The sequence below is a fragment of the Macrotis lagotis genome, chromosome 1 (assembly GCF_037893015.1).
Source record: "Macrotis lagotis isolate mMagLag1 chromosome 1, bilby.v1.9.chrom.fasta, whole genome shotgun sequence".
NCBI lineage: Eukaryota > Metazoa > Chordata > Mammalia > Peramelemorphia > Peramelidae > Macrotis > Macrotis lagotis.
Window position 1 is genome coordinate 52,747,122 of NC_133658.1, and position 24,220 is coordinate 52,771,341.

General features: G+C 42.0%; 1 protein-coding gene and 1 long non-coding RNA gene across 2 annotated transcripts; one reads left to right on the top strand and one right to left on the bottom strand.

Annotated features, from left to right (window-relative positions):
- Positions 1 to 843: 843 nt before the first annotated feature.
- LOC141513353 (uncharacterized) lies at positions 844 to 7,572 on the bottom strand. Its single transcript, XR_012475774.1, has 2 exons — positions 7,288 to 7,572; positions 844 to 1,024 (listed from the first exon to the last, which is right to left on the bottom strand). It is a non-coding gene; the product is annotated as an uncharacterized LOC141513353 (long non-coding RNA).
- Positions 7,573 to 7,762: 190 nt separating this feature from the next.
- On the top strand, positions 7,763 to 22,665 carry MVD (mevalonate diphosphate decarboxylase). Its single transcript, XM_074201281.1, has 10 exons — positions 7,763 to 7,952; positions 12,224 to 12,294; positions 14,138 to 14,252; positions 17,813 to 17,953; positions 18,254 to 18,453; positions 18,982 to 19,056; positions 19,260 to 19,478; positions 19,888 to 20,003; positions 20,987 to 21,095; positions 21,817 to 22,665. The coding sequence occupies exons 1-10, from the start codon at positions 7,883 to 7,885 to the stop codon at positions 21,895 to 21,897; spliced, it is 1,197 nt and encodes a 398-aa protein (XP_074057382.1). The 5' UTR covers positions 7,763 to 7,882; the 3' UTR covers positions 21,898 to 22,665.
- Positions 22,666 to 24,220: the final 1,555 nt, after the last annotated feature.

Consider the following 24,220-nt stretch of genomic DNA (forward strand, 5'->3'; position numbering starts at 1 on the left):
ATGGAAAGGTGACGCTTGTAGCAGTTCAAATCCTAAATAGTGAACACGGCTGTAATATGCTTTGCAAAAGAGTGTGGCAGCAACAAATAATGTGTTGTGGCACTCTAGTTTAGCTGACCCTAACACAACAGTAGAATATTAATAAATGCTTAATAGTTTCTGGGTTGATTCTATTGATTTTTAGTTTTTTTTTTTTTTCCCCCAAGGCAATGGGGTTAAATGGCTTGCCCAAGGCCACACAGCTAGGTAATTATTAAGTGTCTGAGGCCAGATTTGAACTCAGGTACTCCTGACTCCAGGGCCCTGGTGCTCTATCCACTGCACCACCTAGCCGCCCCTCTGGCTAAGAAAAATCATCTTTTTGGCAAAATGCAAAGACTTGATCACACTCCTGAGGCAATGATGCTCCTCAGATGAAGCAGATGAATTGAACTGGGAGAGAATGAACGTGACCTCATGGCCTTAACCCACACTTGCAGTCCCTCTCCTTCCCCCCACCCCAACAAATACTCTTTTAAAAAAAAATCACAAATTCTCTGAGAGGTCTAAGAAGGCTGTGAATTACTGCTATAGGCAAAGCCTCTTGGTTCAAAGCTCACTTCTGATTTTTATTCTTGGGGACTCTGGGCAGGTCACCTAATGATCTTTTCTTCAATTTTCTCATCAGTAAAGTAAGGACCCCTGAAGGCCCTTCCACTTTAGATCTACAGAGTGAAGAACCCCATTAGTCTAGTTGGCTAACGGAGAGGAGAGGGAAATGGTATTTTGGCACCCTCTGCTGGACAATGTAAGTTCATGAATAATAGTCATGAAAGAGAAAGAACTGAAAACTAAAACCAATGATAACTATCATGAGGGTAAGGCTGATTTATTTCATTTATAAGGGATAGAGAGATGTCATAAATAAGACAAATCAGACAAAAACTTCCATCGACTTCTTTCATAAATCAGAGGCAGGATATAGTTAACTGGGCAAGTGTAGGCCAACACAATGGGGGAACATCTCTAGTAGTCCTGTGTCTACCTAGAAGTGGAAATAAAAGAGGAACAGTTATTTCCAATTTTCCTTGGACTGGCTTTCAGATTTCTCTTCTCACTCCATAATCAGATACATTCTGATTTATAACTTGCTAATTTAGATATTGAGGAGGTAGAACTGAATAGATTTCCTGGTAGAATTGAATTCTTAATCTCCAATTCTTATATTTAGCTCCCAATTATCTATTATTAGCTTTTCCTTTTCCTATTTTTCTAACTTTGAAGTGCTTCTAAATAAGTAAATAAAAATTCTGAATGTATTTATGCATATGATTTAAAAATCCAAAGTCAGAATTTATGGATTTAGTTGTTTTCTATAACTCTCAAGTAACAGCCTGAACAACTGAACAACAACAAATTAACTTCTGCCACCCAAAACCTTCTGGAAAAGGAATTATGTCCAAGATATAGGGTTGATATTCAAGAAAAGAAAGTAAAAACACTCTACAAGATTAAAACACGCACACATACACACACACACACACACACACACAACCCCCCCCCCCCCCCCCATGAAACAGTATGGGAAAATGTAGTATTTAGAGCTCCCACTCAGTGTCCCAATTGTCTTGTATCCTCTACAATCTGGCCACAACCAAACTTGTAGGTTTGCATTCCAGTATCTGGTTATGGTCATCACTTCTTGGGATTCTCAAAGCAGAAACTCAGCCTTCTGAACCCTACTTTACCTCACTAGTTAGATTTACAATAATTTTTGATACTACTATATTCATCTTTCCAGCTTTAGTTCCTGAATGCCCAGGATCCCTGTCTGTCTTCTGCTATGCTCTTAGTTGGGGTGTTTGTTCCTATTTGGTCTTCCCTGAATCTCCTGGCTTCTTGCCACGGACTTTCCCCACCTGTGGCCCCTTGGATCTTTGAGAATCAGAGTTCTAGACTCCCAAGGCCCTTGCTGGTGTCCCAGGACAGTCTCAGAGGCCTTGGGCCTGGCCTGTCTGGGTCTGAGTGTTGAGAAATCATCCTGGTCTATTTTTGTTGGCACTACTTGCTATCTGCTGTTCCTTCCTGGACCTTACAAGTCTCCACCCTGGGGTTTTCCAACCATCTTGGGGCTCTTTTCTCTTGCTGCCTGCAGACCAGATCATTTCTGCTACATGTGTCCCTAGTTGTCTCTGGTCAAGGCTACTGATGTTGTCACTATCTTTACTGACCCTAGTTGCTGACCCCCAGGGTGAGGACCTTATAAGGTCCAGGGAGGACCAGCAGTTAGCAAGTAGTGCCAACCAAAATCGACCAGGATGGTGCCTCCACACCCAGACCCAGAAAGTTCAATCTCAAAGGACAAGGAGAAGAGGAGCAGTTAACTTTTCATGCAGTTCTAAGATAGAATAAATCATTTCCTAGAGTTTTTCATCAAGTTTTTTGATCATTATCTGGTCTGGTGTGAACCTCAGGGTTTTGCTGGTATAGGAGTTGGGTGATTGGCCTCCTGTTCAGGTGGCTTTTTGTCAAAAAATACTTTGTGTGTACTTATTTATGCATATGTTGTCCAACCTGGTAAAATGTAAATCCCTTGAAGGCAGGGACTATATTTAAAAAAAAAAAAAGACATTTTTGTCTTTGTGGTCCCAGTGCCTTGTACAAATAGATAGATAATAAATGGTTGATGATTGATTTAGTGTTCAGAAAACTATGAACAAATATCCTTTGATGAAAAATGAGCCAAAATTACCTGCTGAAAAAGAAAAGCCTGCAGACTTTGCAAAGATTATGGAGCAACAATAAGAACCAAATAAAAGGGGATAAAACCAATTCAAGATGAAAAAAATGGAGAAAAGCAAAAATCTAAGAAATATAATTTATGTGTAAATTATTATATGTGATAAAATGAAAGGGTGGCAGAATGGATAATTTTTAAAACAATCTTTCATGTGTAAAAAACACATTTAAGACATAAAAGACAAATAGAATAAAAATGAGGCTAGAAAAAATACACTGAATCCAAAAAAAAATGCAGTTATGCTGTCAGACCAAAAAACTTCCAAGAAACTAAAAAACTCATAATATCAAAATAGATTAAAGGAAAAAGTACATTTTTCTTAAAGAAATGACAGATAATGATCCAATCACTTATGTGCATGTGTATATATTTGTATGTATAGGTATGTATATAAATACCTACATATAGATAGTTATCAAATGGCATAGCATCTAAATTCACAAAGGGCAAGTAAACTGAATTGCAAATTATGAAAGGATATAGCATAATAACTATAGGATACTTTTGTGTCCCTCTCTCAGAGATAGCTATATCAAACAGATAGATAAGAAGAAAGGAAAATATAAAACTAAATAATTTGTTGAAGTTAGATATGAAGGATTTATGTTCTTTTTTATAAGAGAATATTAAAGAATATATAAATTTATAGGGGTGGCTGGGTGGCACAGTGGATAGAGCACTGGCCCTGCAGTCAGGGGTACCTGAGTTCAAATGTGGCCTCAGACACTTAATAATTACCTAGCTGTGTGGCCTTGGGCAAGCCACTTAACCCCATTGCCTTGCAAAAAAAAAAAACCCAAAAAAGAATATATAAATTTATGCTTCTATATGGATATTTAATTCTTAGTACATAGTGATTTACTTTAGAAAACCTCAAAGAAATTTCAAAGAAACAAATAATAGCTTCAATAATGTAGCAAGATACAGGATAAGGTCATAAAAATCATCAACATTTATAAAATAATAACAAAATATAAGAGAAAATAATAGAAAGGGAAATCTCATTTAAAATATCTCCAAATTTATAAAATATCTAGGAATCAATTTGAGACAATAAATATAATAATGCTAGAGAATCCTATTTAAAAAGAAAAATGGAGGGGCAGCTAGGTGGTGCAGTGGTTAGAGTACTAGCCCTGGAGTCAGGAGGACCTGAATTCAAATTTGGTTTCAGACAGTAATTACCCAATTGAGTGACCTTGGGCAAGTTACTTAATCTCATTGACTTGCAAAAAAAGCCAAAAAAGGAAAAAAGGAAAAAGGAGGAGGCAATAAAAAAAATTATTCATACAGATAGAAAAGAAGAAAGTTTGAAAAAAATCCCAAATGAACTGCTGATTCCAGGACAGAGAACAGGCAGTTGTTACTACTGTTTATTTGTCCCTCTCTGAGCTCCTTTCCTCAGGAGTTATGATGTCCTTTATTTTCTCTCTCTCTTTTTAGAAACTTTTATTTAAGGCAATAGGGTTAAGTGACTTGCCCAGTCACACAGGTAGTATCAAGTATCTGAGGCAGATTTGAACTCCTGAGGAGTAACCATTTCCCCAGTCACTGCCTTTGCTCTTCTCTTCTGGATGATGGATTTATCTTTCAAATATAATACAAGAAAAAAATGGAAAAAGGAAACAGCCAAGACCCTACCTCCCCATATCAATACTTGTTCATCCATCATAACCTCCTCCATCCAAAGATGTTCCTTTGCCTAGAAAGATTCAGCTCTAAATTTCTCTCTCTGGACTGAGTAGTTGTAAAAATGAATTAAAATTATCTTTCTATAGAGTATGCCCCATGGTAGATGATTTCTATGGCAAACAAAAAGTGCTTAATAATTGCATATTGTTGATCATAATTATAAATATTTATCTCCATTTTTCTAGGTGTTATCCTCACTGTCCCTCGGCTATATCTGGGCAAGTTTACACATGGATCTGCATTAATTAATTAAACCATTAATAATGTTTATCAAACTTAAGAATACAAAAGAAAATGGAAAGCCTACTAATATAAGAGGTAGAGATTTGGGATACAGGCATGACTCTCCTAAGAAGGGAGAGAAAAAGAAGATGGTAGTGAGGTTTTGCCAGCCATAGATCCCCCACCAATTCAGAAAAAACAAAACACACCCCCAACATACGTCCTAGCCCAACCTCAGGTGTTGGCAAGCCCATTATTTCACCTCCTCCACTTGTATAGAGATTGGCAGTGTCGGAAATTCCAGTCTCTGACTTCACCACTTATTGGGGCCATTCCTGGGCACCCTGCCCTCCAGGAAGCTTCTCCAAGGCTGGCACCACCTCCCAGCTGTAGTACCCCCTCCTACTCCCCCCCTGCCTGCATTAGACTGAGAGAGCAGGACAATGAGCTATGTTAGTCCCCTTCTGCCAGTCCTTTGGTTAAGGCAAATTCCTTAAGTCAAGTAGAACAATGCTAAGGATAAATGATCCTCCCTCCCAAAACCCAGCCCCAAGAATAATATAGCCTACCAAACTCTTTTTATGAGACAATTATGGTCCTGGCACCCAAAACAATGATGCAGATCTAGGTCATAGATATATACATAAAATGTGCAATTTCCATGTATGCAGAGATTGCATATGTGTATGCACACATATACCTATTATCTGTATCAGACACAGTGCTGCAGAGACAGTACAGTTCTCTCTTTCCCAATATGGTTTTAATATAGCTTGAGATTGACATAAGAAATTAAATGGGGAATTCTGTGAGTGAAGATGACACACAAAGGCCAGCAGATAATACAGAAAAAGATTAGAAATTCAGAAATGCATAAAATATATGTATAGTATTGTATAATACCCAAATTTTACAATGAGATACTATAAACACTACATAAAAGAAAAAAAGAAAAAATTCAGATTTCTTCTCTGGTGCAAAAGATAGATCAAAAAATTTTATGTGGATTTTCCAGATCAAAGAATACCTGTGGGTTGAGGAATTACTGTATATTGTAATGGGCAAAATGCTTTCCTGAAAGCTGAGGAGACCTGGGTTCAAGTACTGCCTCTGATATACTGGCTAAGAGTTCCTGGATAAGTCCCTTAGCCTTTCTGTGCTTTAGGAAGCCCTGTAAGAGAAAAGGAACAGACCTCCTTGGTCCAGCCTCTTGAAGGTATCTCCTCACCTAGAGATCCCATATACTAATGAACATGCATGTCCAGTCCCTCATCAGAACTATTTGAGACATTTTTTTCCAGTCAACATCTTCCATTACCCTGTTGCATTACGATATTTGCTCATGTCATTTTCAGTTTCATGCAAATAAAATTATAATTACCCTCTACTTCAAGTTGCTTAAGAATTCATACTCCAGCAATAATTGTGAAAGAATAAAACTATATTTCTTAAGCAGTTATTCTGGGTGAAAAAAAGGATAAAAGTACAAGCAAAGGTAAGTGATCTGCTCTTCTAAATTTTATGGTATGAATATCAGGTCGCATTTCCATTTTTTTAATAGATTTTTTTTTTGCAAGGCAATGGAATTAAGTGACTTGCCCAAGGCCACACAGCTAGGTATTATTAAGTGTATGAGGCTGGATTTGAACTCAGGTTCTCCTAACTCCAGGGCCGGTGCTCTACCCAATGCACCACCTAGCCACCCCTCACATTTCCATTTTGAATTTTTTGAAGAAAAATTGAGTCTAAACATAATTTTGGTCTTTTTTTTTTTGCTTTCTAGTTTTTTCTTCATTGTGGTCAAATACAGAGTTCCTTTCTAGGTAATTTTGTGTTTTGGAATTTACTAAATGATAAGTTAAATTTTTTCAGATTCTTCATTGTTTAGTTTTTTCATTGATTTCCCCCCCTATTTTTAAATGAATACTAAACAGTTTTGATGATTATTGCTTTGTAATATAGTTTGAAGTCTAGAAGAAACCCTTCATTCCTACCTTTTTTCATTATTTCCCTTGATATTGTAATTCTTTTGTTCCCCAAAATGAATTGTGTTATTATTAGTTTGTCTAGTACGGCCAATCTTTTTGCAGAAACTAAAACTTTCCCCACACTTATAAAGAGATACTAGGAATGTTCACATCTTTATAGTAGTTTTATATCTATTACCAACTTCTTTTTTAGCCAATAACTTTATTTTAAAAAAATCCAACCCGTTGTAGTTACACTCTCTGTAGGAATGTTGGAATGCCAGGCAGTTTAAATGGAGAAAGGACCTGAGTGTCCAGTAGCTTCTCCTGCAGAATCTTCCCAAGACAATTTAAATGAAAACAATTCAATTTCCTGACATGGTGCTCTGAATTACCTCTCATCCACCTTTACATATACATACATGCATACATATATGTATGTATGTATAAACACCTCTTGTCCACCTTTACCTATCTATATGTATATATAATTACTATATATATATGAAATTACTTCTCAACCACCTTGACATATAATTATCTCCATGTGCGTGCGCACACACACATATATATGTATAATATATATATAATATATACATATATATACACACACGTATGATTTTATACATTGTGACTCCGGACAGTGCCCGCTGTCAGTCTCCTCATCTTTTCCCGCCAACATGTCCCGGCACGTGGGGGTGGTCCGGCTAGAAGGCTTCCCCACATTTGGGGGCGCGATGTTGCAGGTATTACGGTAGCCACAGAAACCAGCTGACCGAGGTGCGCCTCCGCGATTGGGCGGGTCTGAAGGAGGAAGGCCGGTCTGAGCCGGAGAGGCCCGAAGTCTCGGACAAACCGGTCCCAGAGCGGAACCGTCCGCGGCAGGCTCAGGCGCAGGCGCAGACGGCCCGCCCCTCCCCCCGGCCCCGTCCGAAGCTTCTCCCTCTTCCGGCGCCACCACCCGCCCACTCGAGCCTACGCGAGCAGCCCGCCCGGGTCTATCTTCCGATCCAAGCTTATTGGCTGTGAAAAGTCGGAGCGGCCCGGCTCGAGTCTGATTGGCCACAGCGCGAGCAGCTGCTTCCGAGCTGCCCAATGGCGTGGGAGCGCGTGAGGGAAGGGGCGGGGCCTCCCGGCGCGGGGGCGGCCCGGCCGCTCCGGGCTCGGGCGTGAGCGGGCCGCGTCTCCCGGGAGCTGCCCGCGTCCGGCGCCGGCTCGGATCATGGCCGCTGACAAGTCTGTCGTCTCCGTCACCTGCAGCGCTCCCACCAACATCGCCGTCATCAAGTACTGTGAGTGGGGATGGAGGCGCCGGAACGGGGGCGGGGGGAGTTCAGGGGAACGCTTCCCCCCGAGCGCCCCGGCCCGGATTCCGGGTTCCGGGGGGATTTGGGGCCGGGCGCTCTTAGCCTGAGAGCTGGGCTCCGGGATGGGGCGAGAAGCAGCTTTTATTCCAAAAGCATTCATGTTTGAATACGATGAGGGTTAGATACAATAATGCATCCGCAATCAAATAAGCCCCTGTCGTGAAACCGGTTTGTTCGTAATAAATAAATAATGCATAAGTAATAAATAAAACGTAAAATAAAAAATGTTTCAGATAATAAAGAACAAAAAATGTAGACAGTAATTAAGAATAAAAATAAAAGTAATGTTTGCGATAGTAGTTAATAGTAAAATGAAAGTAATTTGCAATAGTTTTAAACAATAAGAATAAAAACAATATTTTGAATAACAAGAATAAAAGGAATGTTTTCAATAATTGAGAATGAAAATAAAAACATTCAAAATAAATAAATGAAAACATTCCAGGAAGGGGTGCTCAGGCATCCCCAGACCATCAGGGGGTCCAGAGAGGCTAAGAAGCCCCGACCCCCCACCCCTTCATTTCACAAAGCAAACACTCAGAGAGCAGTTGACTTGCCCAGCCTTCCCACCACTAATGAATTAGTATCAGGTTCTCCTATTCCTTCTACAAGTCTCTTTTCATTATAGTCTAAAAATCCCCCCACACACACACACTAACTTCAGTGGCTCCCTGTTGCCTCCAGGATCAAATTCAAGATTTTTTAAATAGAGATAGTCATGCTTTCACAACCTACTGGACAGATAGTGGAAAAAGTCCTGGACTTAAAATCAGAAGGAAAAAAAAAAAAAACCTGGGGCTTGATTCCAGGGGCAGCTGGATGATGCAGTGGATAGAGCACCAGCCCTGAAGTCAGGACAACCAGAGTTCAAATCCAGCCTCAGACACACAATAATTACTTAGCTGTGTGGTCTTGGGCAAGCCACCTAACCCCCATTGCCTTGCAAAAAAAATTCAATGAATCATGATTCCAGGCTCTATCTGTTTGAGTGAGGTTAAAAAAAAAACCCAAAGACCTATAAAATGAAAGAATGATTAGGTTAAATTACCCTTTTTTTTTAATTATCATAATATCTGGGGCAGTTAGGTGGCGCAGTGGATAGAGCACCTGCCCTGGAGTCAGGAGGACCTAAGTTCAAATCCAGCTTCGGACACTTAATAATTACTTAGCTGTGTGGCCTTGGGCAAGCCACTTAACCCCATTTGCCTTGCAGAAAAAAACTTTAAAAAATCATCATAATGACTTATTTTTTCCAATTGTACATAAAGCTAGTTTTCAGCATTCAATTTTGTAAAATTTTCTCCTTCCTTTCTTTGTCTCCCCCCCTTCCCGATGAGTGGAATATTCCCAATAAAACCCTTACAGAGTTAATATTCCTAGTAAAGACCTCTCAGGATTAAGAAATATTAAGAAAACATTATTATTATCATTATTATTATTATTAGACTGTTCCTGGAAAGACCTTGCATTCCAAAAGAGATGCTCATGAGCCACCTGCTTTAGCAAACTGAGAGGATAGTCTAACCCTAGCCATTACTTCATTAAGATAGTGATGAAGGTCCCCAGTTATTTCACCCATCTAGTGGGAAAATATTATGAAAACAATTTATTCTTTTCTCTATGTCTATTGCTGGGGTAGATTTTACACAAATAGGATAGTGCCTTTGGGAGACTCAGTCAGTGGATTAAATGAGAAGGTGGTTAGGAAGGGGGACCTGTGTTAGGACCTATATAATCTTGCTTGACTGTCCTTTGGGTGCAGCTCTTTGATCATGAGTCTGCCCTTCTCTCAAGAAAAGCAAATAAAAACTTCTTTTGCTCAGATTAGTGTCTGAAAATTTTCTTTAGTTTATTTTTATCCCACACACCAAGACAGCAAGCAGTGTGATATGGGTTGTACATTCTCAAGCATGTTAAACTAATTTCCATATTAGTCATGTTGTGAAAGAAGAATCAGAACAAAAGAGAAAAACAAGCAAAAAAAGAATAGAAAGTGAAAATAGTTCATCTGCCCTGCATTCCAACCCCATAGTCCTGTCTCTGGTTGTGGCTGACCTTTTCCATCACAGGTCTTTTGGAATGGTCCTTGATCACAATGCTGCTGAGAAGAGCCAAGTGCATCACACTGTTACTGTTAGTGAATGTTCTTCTGGTTTGCTCACCTCACTCAGCATATTCAAGCAATTCTTTCCAGGTTTTTCTAAATTCTGCCCCTACTTTCATATTGCACAATGGTATTCCAGCATAGTCATATACCCAACTTGTTGAGCCATTTCCCAATGGACAGGCATTCCCTCAGATTCCAGTTCTTTGCCACTGCAGCAGAATAAAGGATCTTAAAGGTTCCTTCCACTTCTGATGAGCGATTCTTCTGTGAGGAAAGTGCTTTGTAAATAAATCTTAAGGCATCCCGTCTGTCCATGTCAGCTTCATAAGGTGTGGTTTTACATCTCTTAAACAAAACAAACCAAAAAACCCACCTCTGTTTAGCGCAACCCAGGCACATGAAGTCTTTTGTTGAATGTTCGAGACCAGGAAGCTAGGCAGACAGCAACGTTCTTGAGAATTATGTCTTTTCTAGTCCTTTCCTTTGAAGAGTTCCATCTTCATTCTTAAATTCTGGAGATTGTGAGCATCTTCATTACCTGTGCCTGCCTTACCTCTCCTCTCACCCTCCTTGACTTCCTTCAAGCCACAGGCAGAAGGCCATCCCTCCCAGGAAGCCTTTCCCACCCCCTTGCATTCTGGAGCCTTCCCTCTGTGAAGTATTTGCAGTTTGTCCTGTGTAGCTCGTTTGCCCAGAAGGTGTGCTGGAGTCTCCCCATTAGACTGGGAGAGCAGGGCTCTGTGACTGAGGCAGAGTCTGACACCCAGTATGTGATAGAGAGGAAATACTCAACAGAGTCTGGAGTTCAAATCCATTCCCAGACTCTCAAGTGACCCTGGGCAAGTCTGAGATAATAAGTCTTATTGTGAGGACCAAGCAAGATAATATTTGTAAAATCTTTAGCTCAATGCCTGCTGTAAAATAGTTACTGTCTAAATACTAGTTCTTATTGGGGATATTGTCGTTAGTTTATTTACTCTCAGTTTGAACAGGCTTTTAGTAAGATCCCAGCAGCACACTGTCTGCCACCTGGGGACCAGAGGGCTCAGTTTATAGGGCAGGTGTTGAGAGTTCAGAAAGCCCTCAAGAGGTTTGCCTTCTACCAGACCTTGCACAGCCCAAAGGGGTCTGTGGCCTCATTTAGAAATGAGGCAGTGTGTAGTAGAGCATTGGCCCTGGAGTGAGAAGGACTTGAGTTCTAATCCGGCCCCAGACCAGCTGTGTGGCCCCTGATTGTCCAGATGCTCAGCAGTGCCTGGAACTAGACTACTAGTGTTTTTGACTCCTGAGTTCATGAGTTATGCAGGCTATTAAGATAGGGAAGATCAGGTCTGCACCTCTGGAGAGAGTCCTCACCTTCTTGAAGTCATGGCTGTATAAAAATCTGGACAGTGCTATCCCCATCCAGAGGAAGAAAAACCAAACCAAACCAAAAAAAAGCCATTCAGAATCGGATGAACACTACATTCACTTTTTTAAAAGTTTCTTCTGTGTATTTCTTTCCCTTAATTCTAATGACTCATACCAAAAATGATGAATCTATAAACATATTTAACACAAATGTGTATGTATAATATTCACCTGACTGGGGTGGAAGGGAGGGTGGAAGAAAGTTATGTAACTTTAAAATTTGCACGTGCATATGATGAATGTTGAAAAACTTTCATAACTTGTATTTAGAAAATCTCAATTTAAAAAAAAAATGAAGTAAATTCCGGTCACATCCGAGGTCCTTTGAAAAGTGTGCTCTGAAGAGTTTGCAGTGAGCAAAGAAAGGGAGGCAGCCTGTGGCCTGGGGGAGAATGGAAGTAGAAGTAAAGCTAATAGTCAGGACAAGGTGAAGAAGCCAAAGGAGAGTTACCTCTATTGTTGCACCACTTCTCAGAGGTCAGTCTAGGAGAGTGTTCTCTGAGAGTTTCAACTTGAAGTGGGTTTTGAAAGATTTATATAAACAAAGGGACAGGAAGGACTTTGCTGGCTTGGGAACCATCTGTTCTCCCCATGGTTGGTTGTGTGGCTGGGAAGAGCCAACTCACCCAGAGGTCATATTGCCTTCATCCTAACAGCTGGGCTCTGGATTTGCTTCTAGGGGGAAAACGTGATGAAAAGCTGATTTTGCCCATCAATTCCTCACTGAGTGTCACTCTGAACCAGAATCAGGTATGTACAAATACATAAGCTACCTCTTCCCACATAAATCCATCTACTGTGTGTTGCCTGGGGAAGAGTGGGAAGAGAAGAGACCCCAGTAGTGTTCTGCAGGGAGCACTGGCATCTGCTCCCCACCCAACAAGCTGGAGCTTTATGACCCTTCCCATGGGATTCCTTGGATGAGGAATTCACAGGGCCAACATTTCTGCTCTAAAAATAAGGGACTCAAACCATCAGTACTAGAACCCTGACTTGGTAGGTGGGAATACTGGACTTACAATTTCAGACACGGTCTGGGTCCTTTCCAGGGCAGGCTGGATCCTTCTCTGCAACTTGATGATGTGATGATGATGATGATGATGATGTTGATGATGTTGTTTGTCCTTCATTCTTGAAGAAGACCATTGCATCGGGAGATGATGCCATAAGTCCATGAAATGGATTTGAATGAGGGGGTACCATGCTAAATTTTTTTTTAGGTTTTTTTTTTTTTTTTTTGCAAGGCAAATGGGGTTAAGTGGCTTGCCCAAGGCCACACAGCTAGGTCATTATTAAGTGTCTGAGACCAGATTTGAACCCAGGTACTCCTGACTCCAGGGCTGGTGCTCTATCCACTGCGCCACCTAGCTGCCCCGGTGCCATGCAAAATTACTAGCTTTCTTCTCCAGAGCCGTCTGGGTTCCAGTGGCCAGATATGGATCAGAATGACTGGAGATAACCCTGGATGTGAGGCAGTCCAGGTTAAATGACTTGACCAAGGGTAACTGCTTTGAATCTAGGGCCATTTCCAGTTATCCTGATCCACATCTAGCCACTGGAGCCAGAAAGCAAAGGTGGAGACCTAGAATAAAAGGTCACACAGCTACCTAACTCCTGGCTCCAGGATTAGTGGTCTATCCACTGTGTTACCCAGCTGCTTAAGGAATAGAAGGCCAGCCATCAAGCCATATTCAAGTCCCATCCCTGATACCTACTGATTACTTAACTACAAGTTACATAGCTTTTTGGGGCCCCAGACCACTCTCTAAGACTCCCAAGTTGCAGAGAAACCGCAGCTAGGTGGAGCAGTGGATAGTGCGCTGGCTTTGGAGTCAGGAGAATGTGAGTTCGAATTTAGCCTCAGATCTTTGACATTTAGTAGCTGTGTAACCATCCTGCTGAAATGTTGTGGTCTTCTTCAAGAATGAAGGACAGGGGCGGTTAGGTGGCGCAGTGGATAGAGCACCAGCCCTGGAGTCAGGAGTACCTGAGTTCAAATCCAGCCTCAGTCACTTAACAATTACCTAGCTGTGTGGCCTTGGGCAAACCACTTAACTCCATTTGCCTTGCAAATACCTTAAAAAAAAAGTAAAAAGGTTTAAAAAGAATGAAGGACAAACAACAACATCCTTCCTTCCATTCTTTGGGTTAAATAATTTGCCCAGGCTCACCAGCTTGATGGTTTGAGGTTGGATTTGAACTCTGGTCCTCTTGTTTCCAGGACCAATGAGATCACAGATCCCTTTGAATATGTGCAGGGTCTAGTAGAATGGAAGCTTCTTGAAGGCAGGAACTTTTCTGTCTTTGAATACTCAACACCTATCACTGTGCTTTCCTCCTTGAACATTGTACGAGCTCAAATACTTATTGAATCTGGGGCAAGGGGAGAACCCTTATTATCTTAGAAGATTGAAAAAATTCAATAAGGGTGACATCTGACTCCCTGAAAGGTTTAAAAGAAGATTGTGGCTAGCAGTAGAGATTAAAATGGGCTTGGATGTGTGGAAAGTGGGTTCAATTCTAATTAATAATGCCAACTAGAAATTCCTTGTTATTTTCTGAAGCTGAGGTGAACCTGATTTTTCTTTCCTAGTTAAAAACCACCACCACAGTAGCCATTAGCCGAGACTTCAAAGAGGACCGAATCTGGCTGAACGGCAAAGAGGAGGATGTGGGGCACCCACGATTACAGTCCTGCCTTCGAGAGAGTAAGTGCTCCAGACTGGCAGCTAGTACCTTTGGCTCTGGGTCATGGGCCCTTCTCCTTTCCTAGTTTTCAGTTGCGATGGGAGTGGTAATGAATCTGGGTCTTCTAATTGAAAGAGGATGGATTAGAAGATATTAATGATGCTTTCTGTCTTCCTAATTCCCTTAGCGTAAGATTGTAGAAGGGTTGGTGAGTAACCCTGAGGACTGTTTAGGGTACCTCCAGCACCACCCTCATGGTTCTTTGGTATGTAATGATTAATTGAGATCTACAGAACTGTAGTCCAGGAGCTATACAAAAGCAGAAGCAGGTAGATTTTATTTGTTTTTAATTTTTTATTAAAATTCTAAAGTTGGCATACACCCCAAAGTGATCATTTCCATATACAAAGTAGAACAGAAAAAAGAGGATAGTATAAGAAACTAAGAATCTCTATTACATGTAGCTAGCTTTTCCTTTTAAGGGTATAATAAATTCAACTTGGTTGGCCATTGAATTAATCAGAGTCCTTATTTAGTTCTTTTAGTTGTTTTTCTTTACACTGTTAAGATTATTATATAAAATGTTCTCCTAGTGTTGTTCACTTCACTCTTCATTGGTTGATAAAGTCTTTCCAGGTTTCTCTGGAACTATCTGTTTTGCCATTTCTTACTGTATGGTAATATTCCACATTCCTATACCATTGTTTGACCATCTCCTAGTTGATAGACAACCTCTTAGTTTCCAATTATTTTCTTAAAAAACATTTTTCTTTTATTCCCCCAACTACATGTAAAAACAATTTTTAACATTTGTTTTGCTAAAATAATGGGTTCCAAATTTTTCCCACCCCCATCCTCTCCTTCCCTCTCTCATTGGGAAAGCAAGCAACTTGAAAAGGTTTATCATGTATAGTCATATAAAACTTATTTACATATTAGTCATTTGTGAAAGAAAAAAGACCAAAAAGCCCTTCAAAAAGCTCCCCAAATTAAAAAAAACTCCCAACTAGGAAAAATAAAGTAAAAAATGTTTGCTTTGATCTGCCTTTTTACTCTGTCCATTCTTTCTCAAGATGAATAGCATTTTTTATCATAAGTCCTTCAGCATTCTCTTGGATCATTGTATTGCTGAGAATGGCTAAGTCATTCATAACTGATCATCATCCAATATAGCTGTTAGTGTATACAATGTTCTGGTTCTGCTTATTTCACTTTGCATCATTTCATGTAAGTCTTTCCATGTTTTTCTGAGAGCATTTTACTCATCATTCCTTAGAGTGCAATAATATTACATCTCAGCCATATAGCGCAATTAGTTTGGCCATTCCTCAGTTGATGGGCATCCCCTCAATTTCCATTTCTCTTTTTTAGGTGTTTGCAAGGCAAATGGGGTTAAGTGGCTTGCCCAAGGCCACACAGCTAGGTAATTAAGTGTCTGAGACCAGATTTGAACCCAGGTACTCCTGACTCCAGGGCCAGTGCTTTATCCACTACGCCACCTAGCCACCCCATCAATTTCCAATTTTTTGCCACCACAAAAATAGCTGCTGGAAATATTTTTATACATTTAAATCCTTTTCTTTTTAAAAATCCTTTTAGATACAAACCTTGTAGTGGTATTGCTGGGTCAGAGAATATTCACAGTTTTACAGCACTTTGGCCTTAATTCCAAATTGTTCACCAGAATGATTGAATCAATTCACAATTCCATCAACAATGCATTAGTGTCCCAGTTTTCCCACATCTAATCCAACATTTGCCATTTTTCTTTTCTGTCATATTAGCCAATCTGATAGCTGAAAGATGGTGCCTCAGAGTTATTTTAATTAGATATTCTCTATCAATATTGATTTAGAATATTTTTATGACTATAAATAACTGAGTTCTTCATCTGAAAACTGCCTATTTATATAATCATTTGGGGAATCACTTCTTGTCTTTGCCATGTATATTAGTGGTTGATTATATTCTCTTATAATTCTTTCTAATGGGCTCATGTCATTTGTCTACCTGTTGAAAATGTGTATTCTTTGAAGGATAGAGACAACATGCAATTTTTATTTTAATATCCTTTGTAACTTGTATTCTTATGAATTTGACTCAAGTCTTTATATATTTGAGAAATGAGGCCTTTATCCGAGAAACTCATAAACAAATTTTCAGTTATGATTATTACTCACTCTTCATTTCCCTCTTTTTTCTTTTTCCCTTTTTTTAATCTCTCTCTCTCTCTCCTTTCATCCTGTTCCTCCTCAAAAGTGTTTTGATTCTGACTACCACCTCCCCATATATGCTCCCTGCTTACCCCATCCTCCTTTTATCCTCTTCCCTGTAGGGTAGAATAGATTTCTATGCCCAAGGGAGTATTTAATGTTATTACTTTTTTGAGCTAATTCCAATGAGAGTAAGGTTCAAGTATTACCCACCCCACCCTACACCCATCTTCCCCTTCACTATAACAGTTCTTTTTTTAAAGATAATTTATCCCATTCTACTCTCCTTTCTCACTTCTCCCAGAATATACCTCTTTTTCACCCCATAATTTAATTTTTTTAGATATCATCCCATCACAGTCAACTCATACCTATGCCCTCTGTCTACATATTGTCCTTAACTGCCATGATAATGTTCTTAGGAATTACAAGTATCATCTTCACATGTAAGAATGTACAATCACTTGTTTACCATTTATGCTTCTCTTGAGTCTTGTATTTAAAAGTTCTGTTTCTATTCAACTCTGGTCTTCAAGAATACTTGAGAGTCCTCTGTTTTACTGAATGTCCATTTTCCCACTTGAAGAATTTTACTCAGTTTTGATGGGTAGGTGATTCTTGGTTGTAATCCAAGCTTCTTTGCCCATTGGAACATCATAGTCCAAGCCCTCTGACCGTTTAATGTACAAGCTGCTAAATCTTGTGTTTTTGTAACTGTTTCTTGAATTGCTTCTTGATGCCTGCAGTATTTTTTTCTTGATTCATGAAGCTTAGAATTTGGCTACAATCTGCCTGAAACTTGTCATTTTGGGAATCTCAGGAGTCAATTGGTGGATTTTTCAGTTTCTATTTTACTCTCTGGATCTAGAACAGAGGTGCAGAACTAACTTTTTTTCTGCCAAGGGCCAAAACTAAAAAATTAGCCTACTATATTTGGTCAAACATTTAATTGATTCACCTCTAAAAGGCTCCTAGATTTATTGAATTTTGAGTCTTGCCTGCTGGGCAGGGGTCAGGAAGTTCCTGCCCTTGATCTAGAATGTCTGGGCATTTTCTTTATTATTGGTAGTCCAGGCCCTGGCTCAGCTCTGCCATCTTGATTTCCTTTGTAAATTATTGCTGATTACCCTAGACTTAGGAATTCTCATTTGTGTTGTTGGTATGAGCATGAGGGCCATGGTCCTGCCAAGAGCTCAGGGACAGCCTGCAGTGATCAGGGACAGCCCGCAGTGATCAGGTCCCTGCCTAGAGGTCTGAGCTTGGAGGGGAGGAAGGCAGAGCCGGGGTGCCCCCAGGTGACCAGGAGGGTCATCTCCTGTCCAACTGGCCAGCCCCTGGACCTCATTCCTTTCTCTCTTCCCCAACAGTCCGCCGCCTGGCTCGCAAAAGGAGGAGTCAGAACGAGGGTGATTCTGTTCCCCTTTCCTACAAGGTGCATGTCGCATCAGTGAATGACTTTCCCACAGCAGCAGGCCTGGCCTCCTCAGCAGCGGGGTATGCTTGCCTCGGTGAGTCTCCTGAGACCCAGGGTGCACTGTGGAGTCTTCAGATCAGCTTCCTCAAGCTAGGGAGGGAGGTCTGAGGGCTTCAAGGGTCTTGGGGAGCTACTGGAGGCTGCTATCCATTTTTTGGCATCTTTTAGGCTCATCTCCCAGTGATTACATCATCACAAATAATACTGCTCTTTTCTGCACCATCTTCCATTTTTCCTTCCCATGTTTCATCTCTGTCTCTCTCTCTCTCTCTCTCTCTCTCTCTCTCTCTCTTCCCCCCCCCCCCATTCTTTTCTTCCTTTTTTTTGCCCACAGTCTATACTTTGGCCCAGCTCTATGGGGTTGAGAGTGAACTCTCAGAAGTGGCTCGGCAAGGCTCAGGCAGTGCCTGTCGGAGCATGTTGGGGGGCTTTGTGCAGTGGCACATGGGAGAAAGGCCCGATGGCAAGGACAGCATCGCACAACAGGTCGCACCAGAGTCCCATTGGCCAGAGCTCCGTGTCCTTGTTCTGGTGGTGAGTGGGCCCTGACTTGGGAGAAGATAAAAGCTTCGCTGAAAGGATTTCCCATTCCAAGGACCTGGCTTCTGGGAGGAGGCTGTTGGAGAGACTACAGCTGCAGCCCTTGGGTCTGTGACCTTGATGATCCTGGCTAGTTTGTCTGGTGAAGCCTTGGGGATCCTCCATCCCTGGCAGGAGAGTCTTAGCTGCTCCATGAGGCATTCCCTCAAGCCATGCTTCCCAGACTGTGTCCATTGTCAGTTCCCACCTCCTCCATGAAGGCCTCCCTGACTTCTCCAGTCTCATCACCCCATTTCTTCTAAACTTCTCTAGTCCTTTAGAGTAGTCTGCCTTGGATTGCTGGTGGTTGTTTCATGAACGGCGTTCATCTTGTCTCGAGTTCCTAGAAGGCAGCTAGTCTGTCTGTATTTTTCTCCAGCAAGTAGCTGAGTGTTGGTAACCTAAAGGAGCTCCCTGGCCCTGTGGGCTCAATTTGGGTAGTGCTGGGAAATATGGTACCTAACATATGCTTTCTTGGGTTAGGTGAGTGCTGATAAAAAACCCATGGGCAGCACAGTTGGCATGCAGACCAGTGTAGAAACCAGCTCTCTGCTTAAAGTAAGTTTCAAGTGGGGGGGGGGGGGAATACCTGCCCAGATCACACCAGGTGCCTGGGCCTTGCTCACATCATGGTTATAGAAGTCCATGGCCTCTTCTTCCCTCACCCATGGGCTCCCAAATGAGTGATCCTCTTCCTCCCCACCTTCTATCTTTCCTTTGAGAATCTGATGTTTCTAGAAAACTGGCTCTTTGCTTTACAGTTTCGGGCTGAGTCTGTGGTGCCACAGAGGATGACAGAGATGGCACAATACATCAAGGAGCGAGATTTTGAGGGGTTTGGCCAGTTGACCATGAAGGACAGCAACCAGTTCCATGCCACTTGCTTGGACACTTTCCCTCCAATTTGTTACCTCAATGACACATCTCGGCAGATCATGGGCCTAGTCCACTGCTTCAACACTCACTATGGCAAGACTAAGGTAAAGTGGATGACAGGTGCTACAGCTACTGGTATGCCCCTTGACCTCTGCAGCCCTTCAGCTCTTTGAGAGCCGAGGGGTCTGACTCACAGCCATAATCATAGGGAGTGTGAATCGGAGTCAATGGGGAGCCTCTCTCTAAGTTTAGCACCACAGCTCCAGAGCCTGCAGCTCCTGAGGAAGGTGGCAAGACCAGAGAGCAAGCCATCTCCAAGCACAGGGGGTCTGTAGACTTTTTCCTCACCACTGAGACCTCTGATCCAGTGTGACTTGATCCTGAGGTTCTTCCAAGATAAATGTTAGACCACTGAGGCAGAGAAAGACCACTCCCCTCTCCAGAGGCCCATGGGGCTTCTGTGGAGGCAGAGTGGCTTCATGGGCACATCCGTATCTCTGTCCTGCTTTTCAGGTGGCCTATACATTTGATGCAGGTCCCAATGCTGTCATCTTCCTCCTGGAAGATACAGTGAATGAATTTGTTGCTGCCATAAAGCAGGTCTTCCCCCCAGTGGTGAATGGAGACAAGTGAGTTACTTGACTTATTTCTTTTTTTTTTCCCCTCTTCGATTCTGGATGTGGCAACTGGCTTATGGATTATGTTTTTGCTGAGATACAAAGAAAAAAGAAATAACATTGGCTTCAACCAAAAGCCCTAAAGCTGTTGACTTGAGATGGGGATCATGATATTACTCTCCTCTATGACAGAGGGTAGCATTCTGAGAGTCTGGGAGCAGCCATGGTTATCTTAGGAAGCCTGCATCTTGTTCCCGTCCCTGCCCAGGCTGCCTCCTGAAGCCAGCTGTCCTTCCGGAGAAGAGAACCATTATGCTGTTTGTCCATACCCTGGGTCATGACAGGAGCAGAGTGGGAGGTGGTGCTGACTAGTTGGAAGCTGGGCTGGGACAGAGGAAGGAAAGAGAGGACACAGGTACCTCTTGGTGGCCTGTTGACTGTACAAACTCTGGCTGTGGGGTATGGTTAGGAGGCTTTTCCTGATGGAGCTAAGATGTTCCCCTTATTACTTTTCTACTTATGGGTTTGGGGTGGAGAGGGAACCAGTGTCTTGGAAGGTAAAAGGAAAGCTTTGAAATCACTTGTGGAATTTGTTGCAGACTTTAATAGAGAAACATGATGTGTGTGGCTCAGGTTCAGCCTGCACAATGTTGTTCAGATACGAATTGTATACTGACTTTTGAAAAAAAAAATAGATTTTTGAAGGCCCCTGCCTTGGAAGGTTTTACCTACCTAATATAGGGTCCCAGCATTACCCTGTGCCTCAGGAAACACAAGAGGTTTGTTGCCAGGAGGTTGGTCACCAGGTAGTGAATTGGTTGACTGTGGCAATTCATGAAACAAAGAAAAAAGAATTAAATGAATCCCATTCCACTCAGGCAAATGATAGTGATGGCCTAGGGTGTCTGGGGCAGAAATCTCTTCGTTTCCTTCTTCTGTTCTGCCTTGGGACAACTGAGTCTTCAGAGGGTTTCTTCCTGTCCTTTCTCTCCCAGGTTCCTCAAGGGCTTGCCTGTAGAACCCGCTGAGCTCTCCAAGGAGCTACAAGCTGCTTTGGCCATGAACCCTTCTCCTGGAGGAATCCAATATATCATTGCCACACAGGTAATACCTAGATCCCCACAGAAGCCCCTGAAAGTCAGGACAGGGTTTGTATGATAAACATCAGAGGCCCATCCTAGCTGCTGAGGGCCTTCAGTGGAACAGAGGGCAGCATTCTGAGAGTCTGGGAGCAGCCATGGTTATCTGACTATAGTCAGCCCATTTATTAGGCTTACCTTTATTCATAGATTCCCTCCCCTTCCCCTAGAGTTGTTAGATCACTTTTCCTTCTTTGCCATCCACTTAACAGTTGGCCATGGTGAAGTAACGACTTGGGAGGGAGTACAGATACCTAGAAAGCTGCTTTCTCCCAAAGCAGCTGTTTTCAATGTTTCCTCTGCAAATCATATGTTCATAATAGCATGACATACATGTGGCATGATGACCTCTCCTGTCCATTCATGATGGGGCAGGAGACTACTACTGGAAAAATGCTGTAAATGTGAAGCTGCAGTGAACCTTGGGCTTATGAACCTGTGGGATGGAAAAGACAAAAAAGGAAGAAAAAATTTCCCGAGAAGTTTGGCTAAGGGTTTGAAGAACTGGACCCAAGCCAAGCCAACATTCCAAAAGGGCCATCTTGTGTTGGGCTACCTAGAAGGGATCAGGCAAAGTTTAGGACTTGAGTCTCCTCTGCTGAATAATCCTGTCTTAGTGAGAAATCTAGCTAAAGGAAGCACTTGCCTGTTCAGTAATCCTGTGTTTAACTTCTTATCTGCTACAGGTGGGGCCTGGCCCTCAGGTCCTAAAGGATCCCCAGCAGCAGCTCCTGGACCCTGAGGGCCTGCCTAAGCCACAGTCTTGAGCCTGGGCCTTCTCACAGCATCCTGCTCCTCAGGATGATGCAGGAGATTAGGGCTTGAGTCTTGTTGAGATGGGGAGCATCGATGCAACTTTTTGTTATGATGGCAAGGATGTGCTTATCTGGTTTCCCAGGTGTTGCACCCGACTAGAAAAATATTTTCAGGCCAGAGATTTTGTTAAAGATGCCACCAACAAGGATTTCTGGATTGGAAACTGGATTGGATTGACTGTCAACTGTTATGACTACAGTGTCAGAAGCAATGGTCCCTGTCACAGTGTCTGTCACTTCTACCTCACTCCCTCTGTGTGGTTTCTTTTGGTTCTCTGCAGATAACAGAGATGAAATCTCTGTGAAGGGGACCCAGATAGCCCTCTCCATAGGCCATCACATAAAACAAGACAGCAAATCTCTGGCCTGAGAGCCATATTGATCTGGTGTTGCCAAGGCAACTGCAGGTGGGACTCGAAATTCAATAAATTTAGGAGCTTTTGAGGGGTGAATTAATAAAATGTTTGACCAACTATAACTGTCAAATGAGGTTATAAATATCCAAATATGCCTTGACTGAAAAACAGTTCACCTTTGATGGAAAGGAAAGCCAGGCAGCTATTGGGCAGAATTTGAATCCTGTTGAAGCTGATGATGGAGGGTCTTCTTGTTGCTCTTGACCAAAGTCCACAGAGGAAAAACATGGTTAATGCCTTTTCTATGGGATTGTGTTGTCAACTTTCTTGATCTGTATTAAATGAGTGAGAGTGTGCCACCCAAGCATCTCCTCAGAAGCCCGAGTTTCTTGGGGTAGTGGCCTGGAGGACCAGTATTTTGCCAAATTTTGTTTGGGTGTTCCAGAATTTAAGCCATTGAATATGAGTTTAAATTCCATTTTCTTAAAAGAATATTACTTTAAAATGGACAGTCTCCAAGTGATCTTTGAAGTCAGCAATGGGATGTTAATTCTGGGCATCTATGCTAACTCACTAGCATTGTTGGCATTACTCTTGAATGGAATGTGACATTGTAAGTGGCTTGCCTGTGGATCTGTTCAAATTTCTGTAGGAATAAGCCTCTTCCACTTGGCTCCCAGAGTACACTTCCATAATCCCCAGATTTGGGGGAGAATGTCAACAGAGGCAGGGCTCACTTTTGCCTAAGAAGGAGCAAAAGTAAATTATTTCACCCCAGAAATAGACTTGCATTCTCTCTTCTAGTGATCTGTGGAAGGGAAGTGTCCATGTTTGTACATTACAGTGATAATTCATGTTCATCATCATGACCATGAAGCTGCTTCTGTGGCTCTGATGGAAAATTAATTCTAATCAGTTGTCAGTGATCCCATTCTTCAACAGTTAGTTGAACCTATACTCCACCCCCCCCCCCCATGGATTTGATTATCCAATATATTCCATTTTCTACCTGTGGCAGACAATTAAATTTGCCATTTAAATAGGACCTTGTAGGGGGCAGCTAAGGTGGTGCAATGGATAGAGCATTGGTCCAGTCTCAGACACGTAATTGTTTGGCTGTGTGACCTTGGCCTAGTCACTTAACCCCATTGCCTTAAATAAATAAACTCCAAAAAGATTCTTTACCTATTTTTGATGTTTATTACCCCAGCTCTAACACCTTGGGACAAAAATCTGCTTCATCCCCTTGGAGTCTGACCCGCTGCAGGTCAGGGAGAGCCAGATGTTAAGGAAAACCAGTGGTTGCAGGGATAGAATCGAAACAGATCCAAGGTGCCCTGAATGATGACCTGTACAAATATAACAAGTAAAATGGGCAGTTTTTCTCATGACGCTTCCTCCCCCCCCCCCAAGGGAAAACAGCAGGTAATACTTGATGGCTGATGGCTTCAGAGGTCCCAGTTCCTCTTCTGTCTTACATTGAGGATGCAATTTGCCATTTCTGTTACTGTAAAGACTGGCTGAGGGTTCCAGTAGGGTTGATTGGGAATATCCCTTTATTCAGTTGCTCTTCATCCCTCATCACCTCAGCTTTTCACATTGCCCCTTCTGTCTTCCTAAGGCACAAACTACAAAATTAAGCACGAAAGGAGGCACTGAAAAAGGGGTAATGGGTGTAACGGCTCCTTGAGAGTGTAACTCAATGCTAATTCATGTGACATGACAATTATTCCTTTCCTGTCCTGTGTGGTCACTGGTAACAAGGGCCCTTTTCACAGGGCAAATGTCTACTAAATTTTAAAAAGAATCTGGCAGCTAGACTGTGCACTAGTCCTGGAGTTAGAAGACCTGAGTTCAAATTTGAATTCAGATACTTGACAAGTGTGAATCTGGGCAAGTTACTTAACCCCCATTTCCTA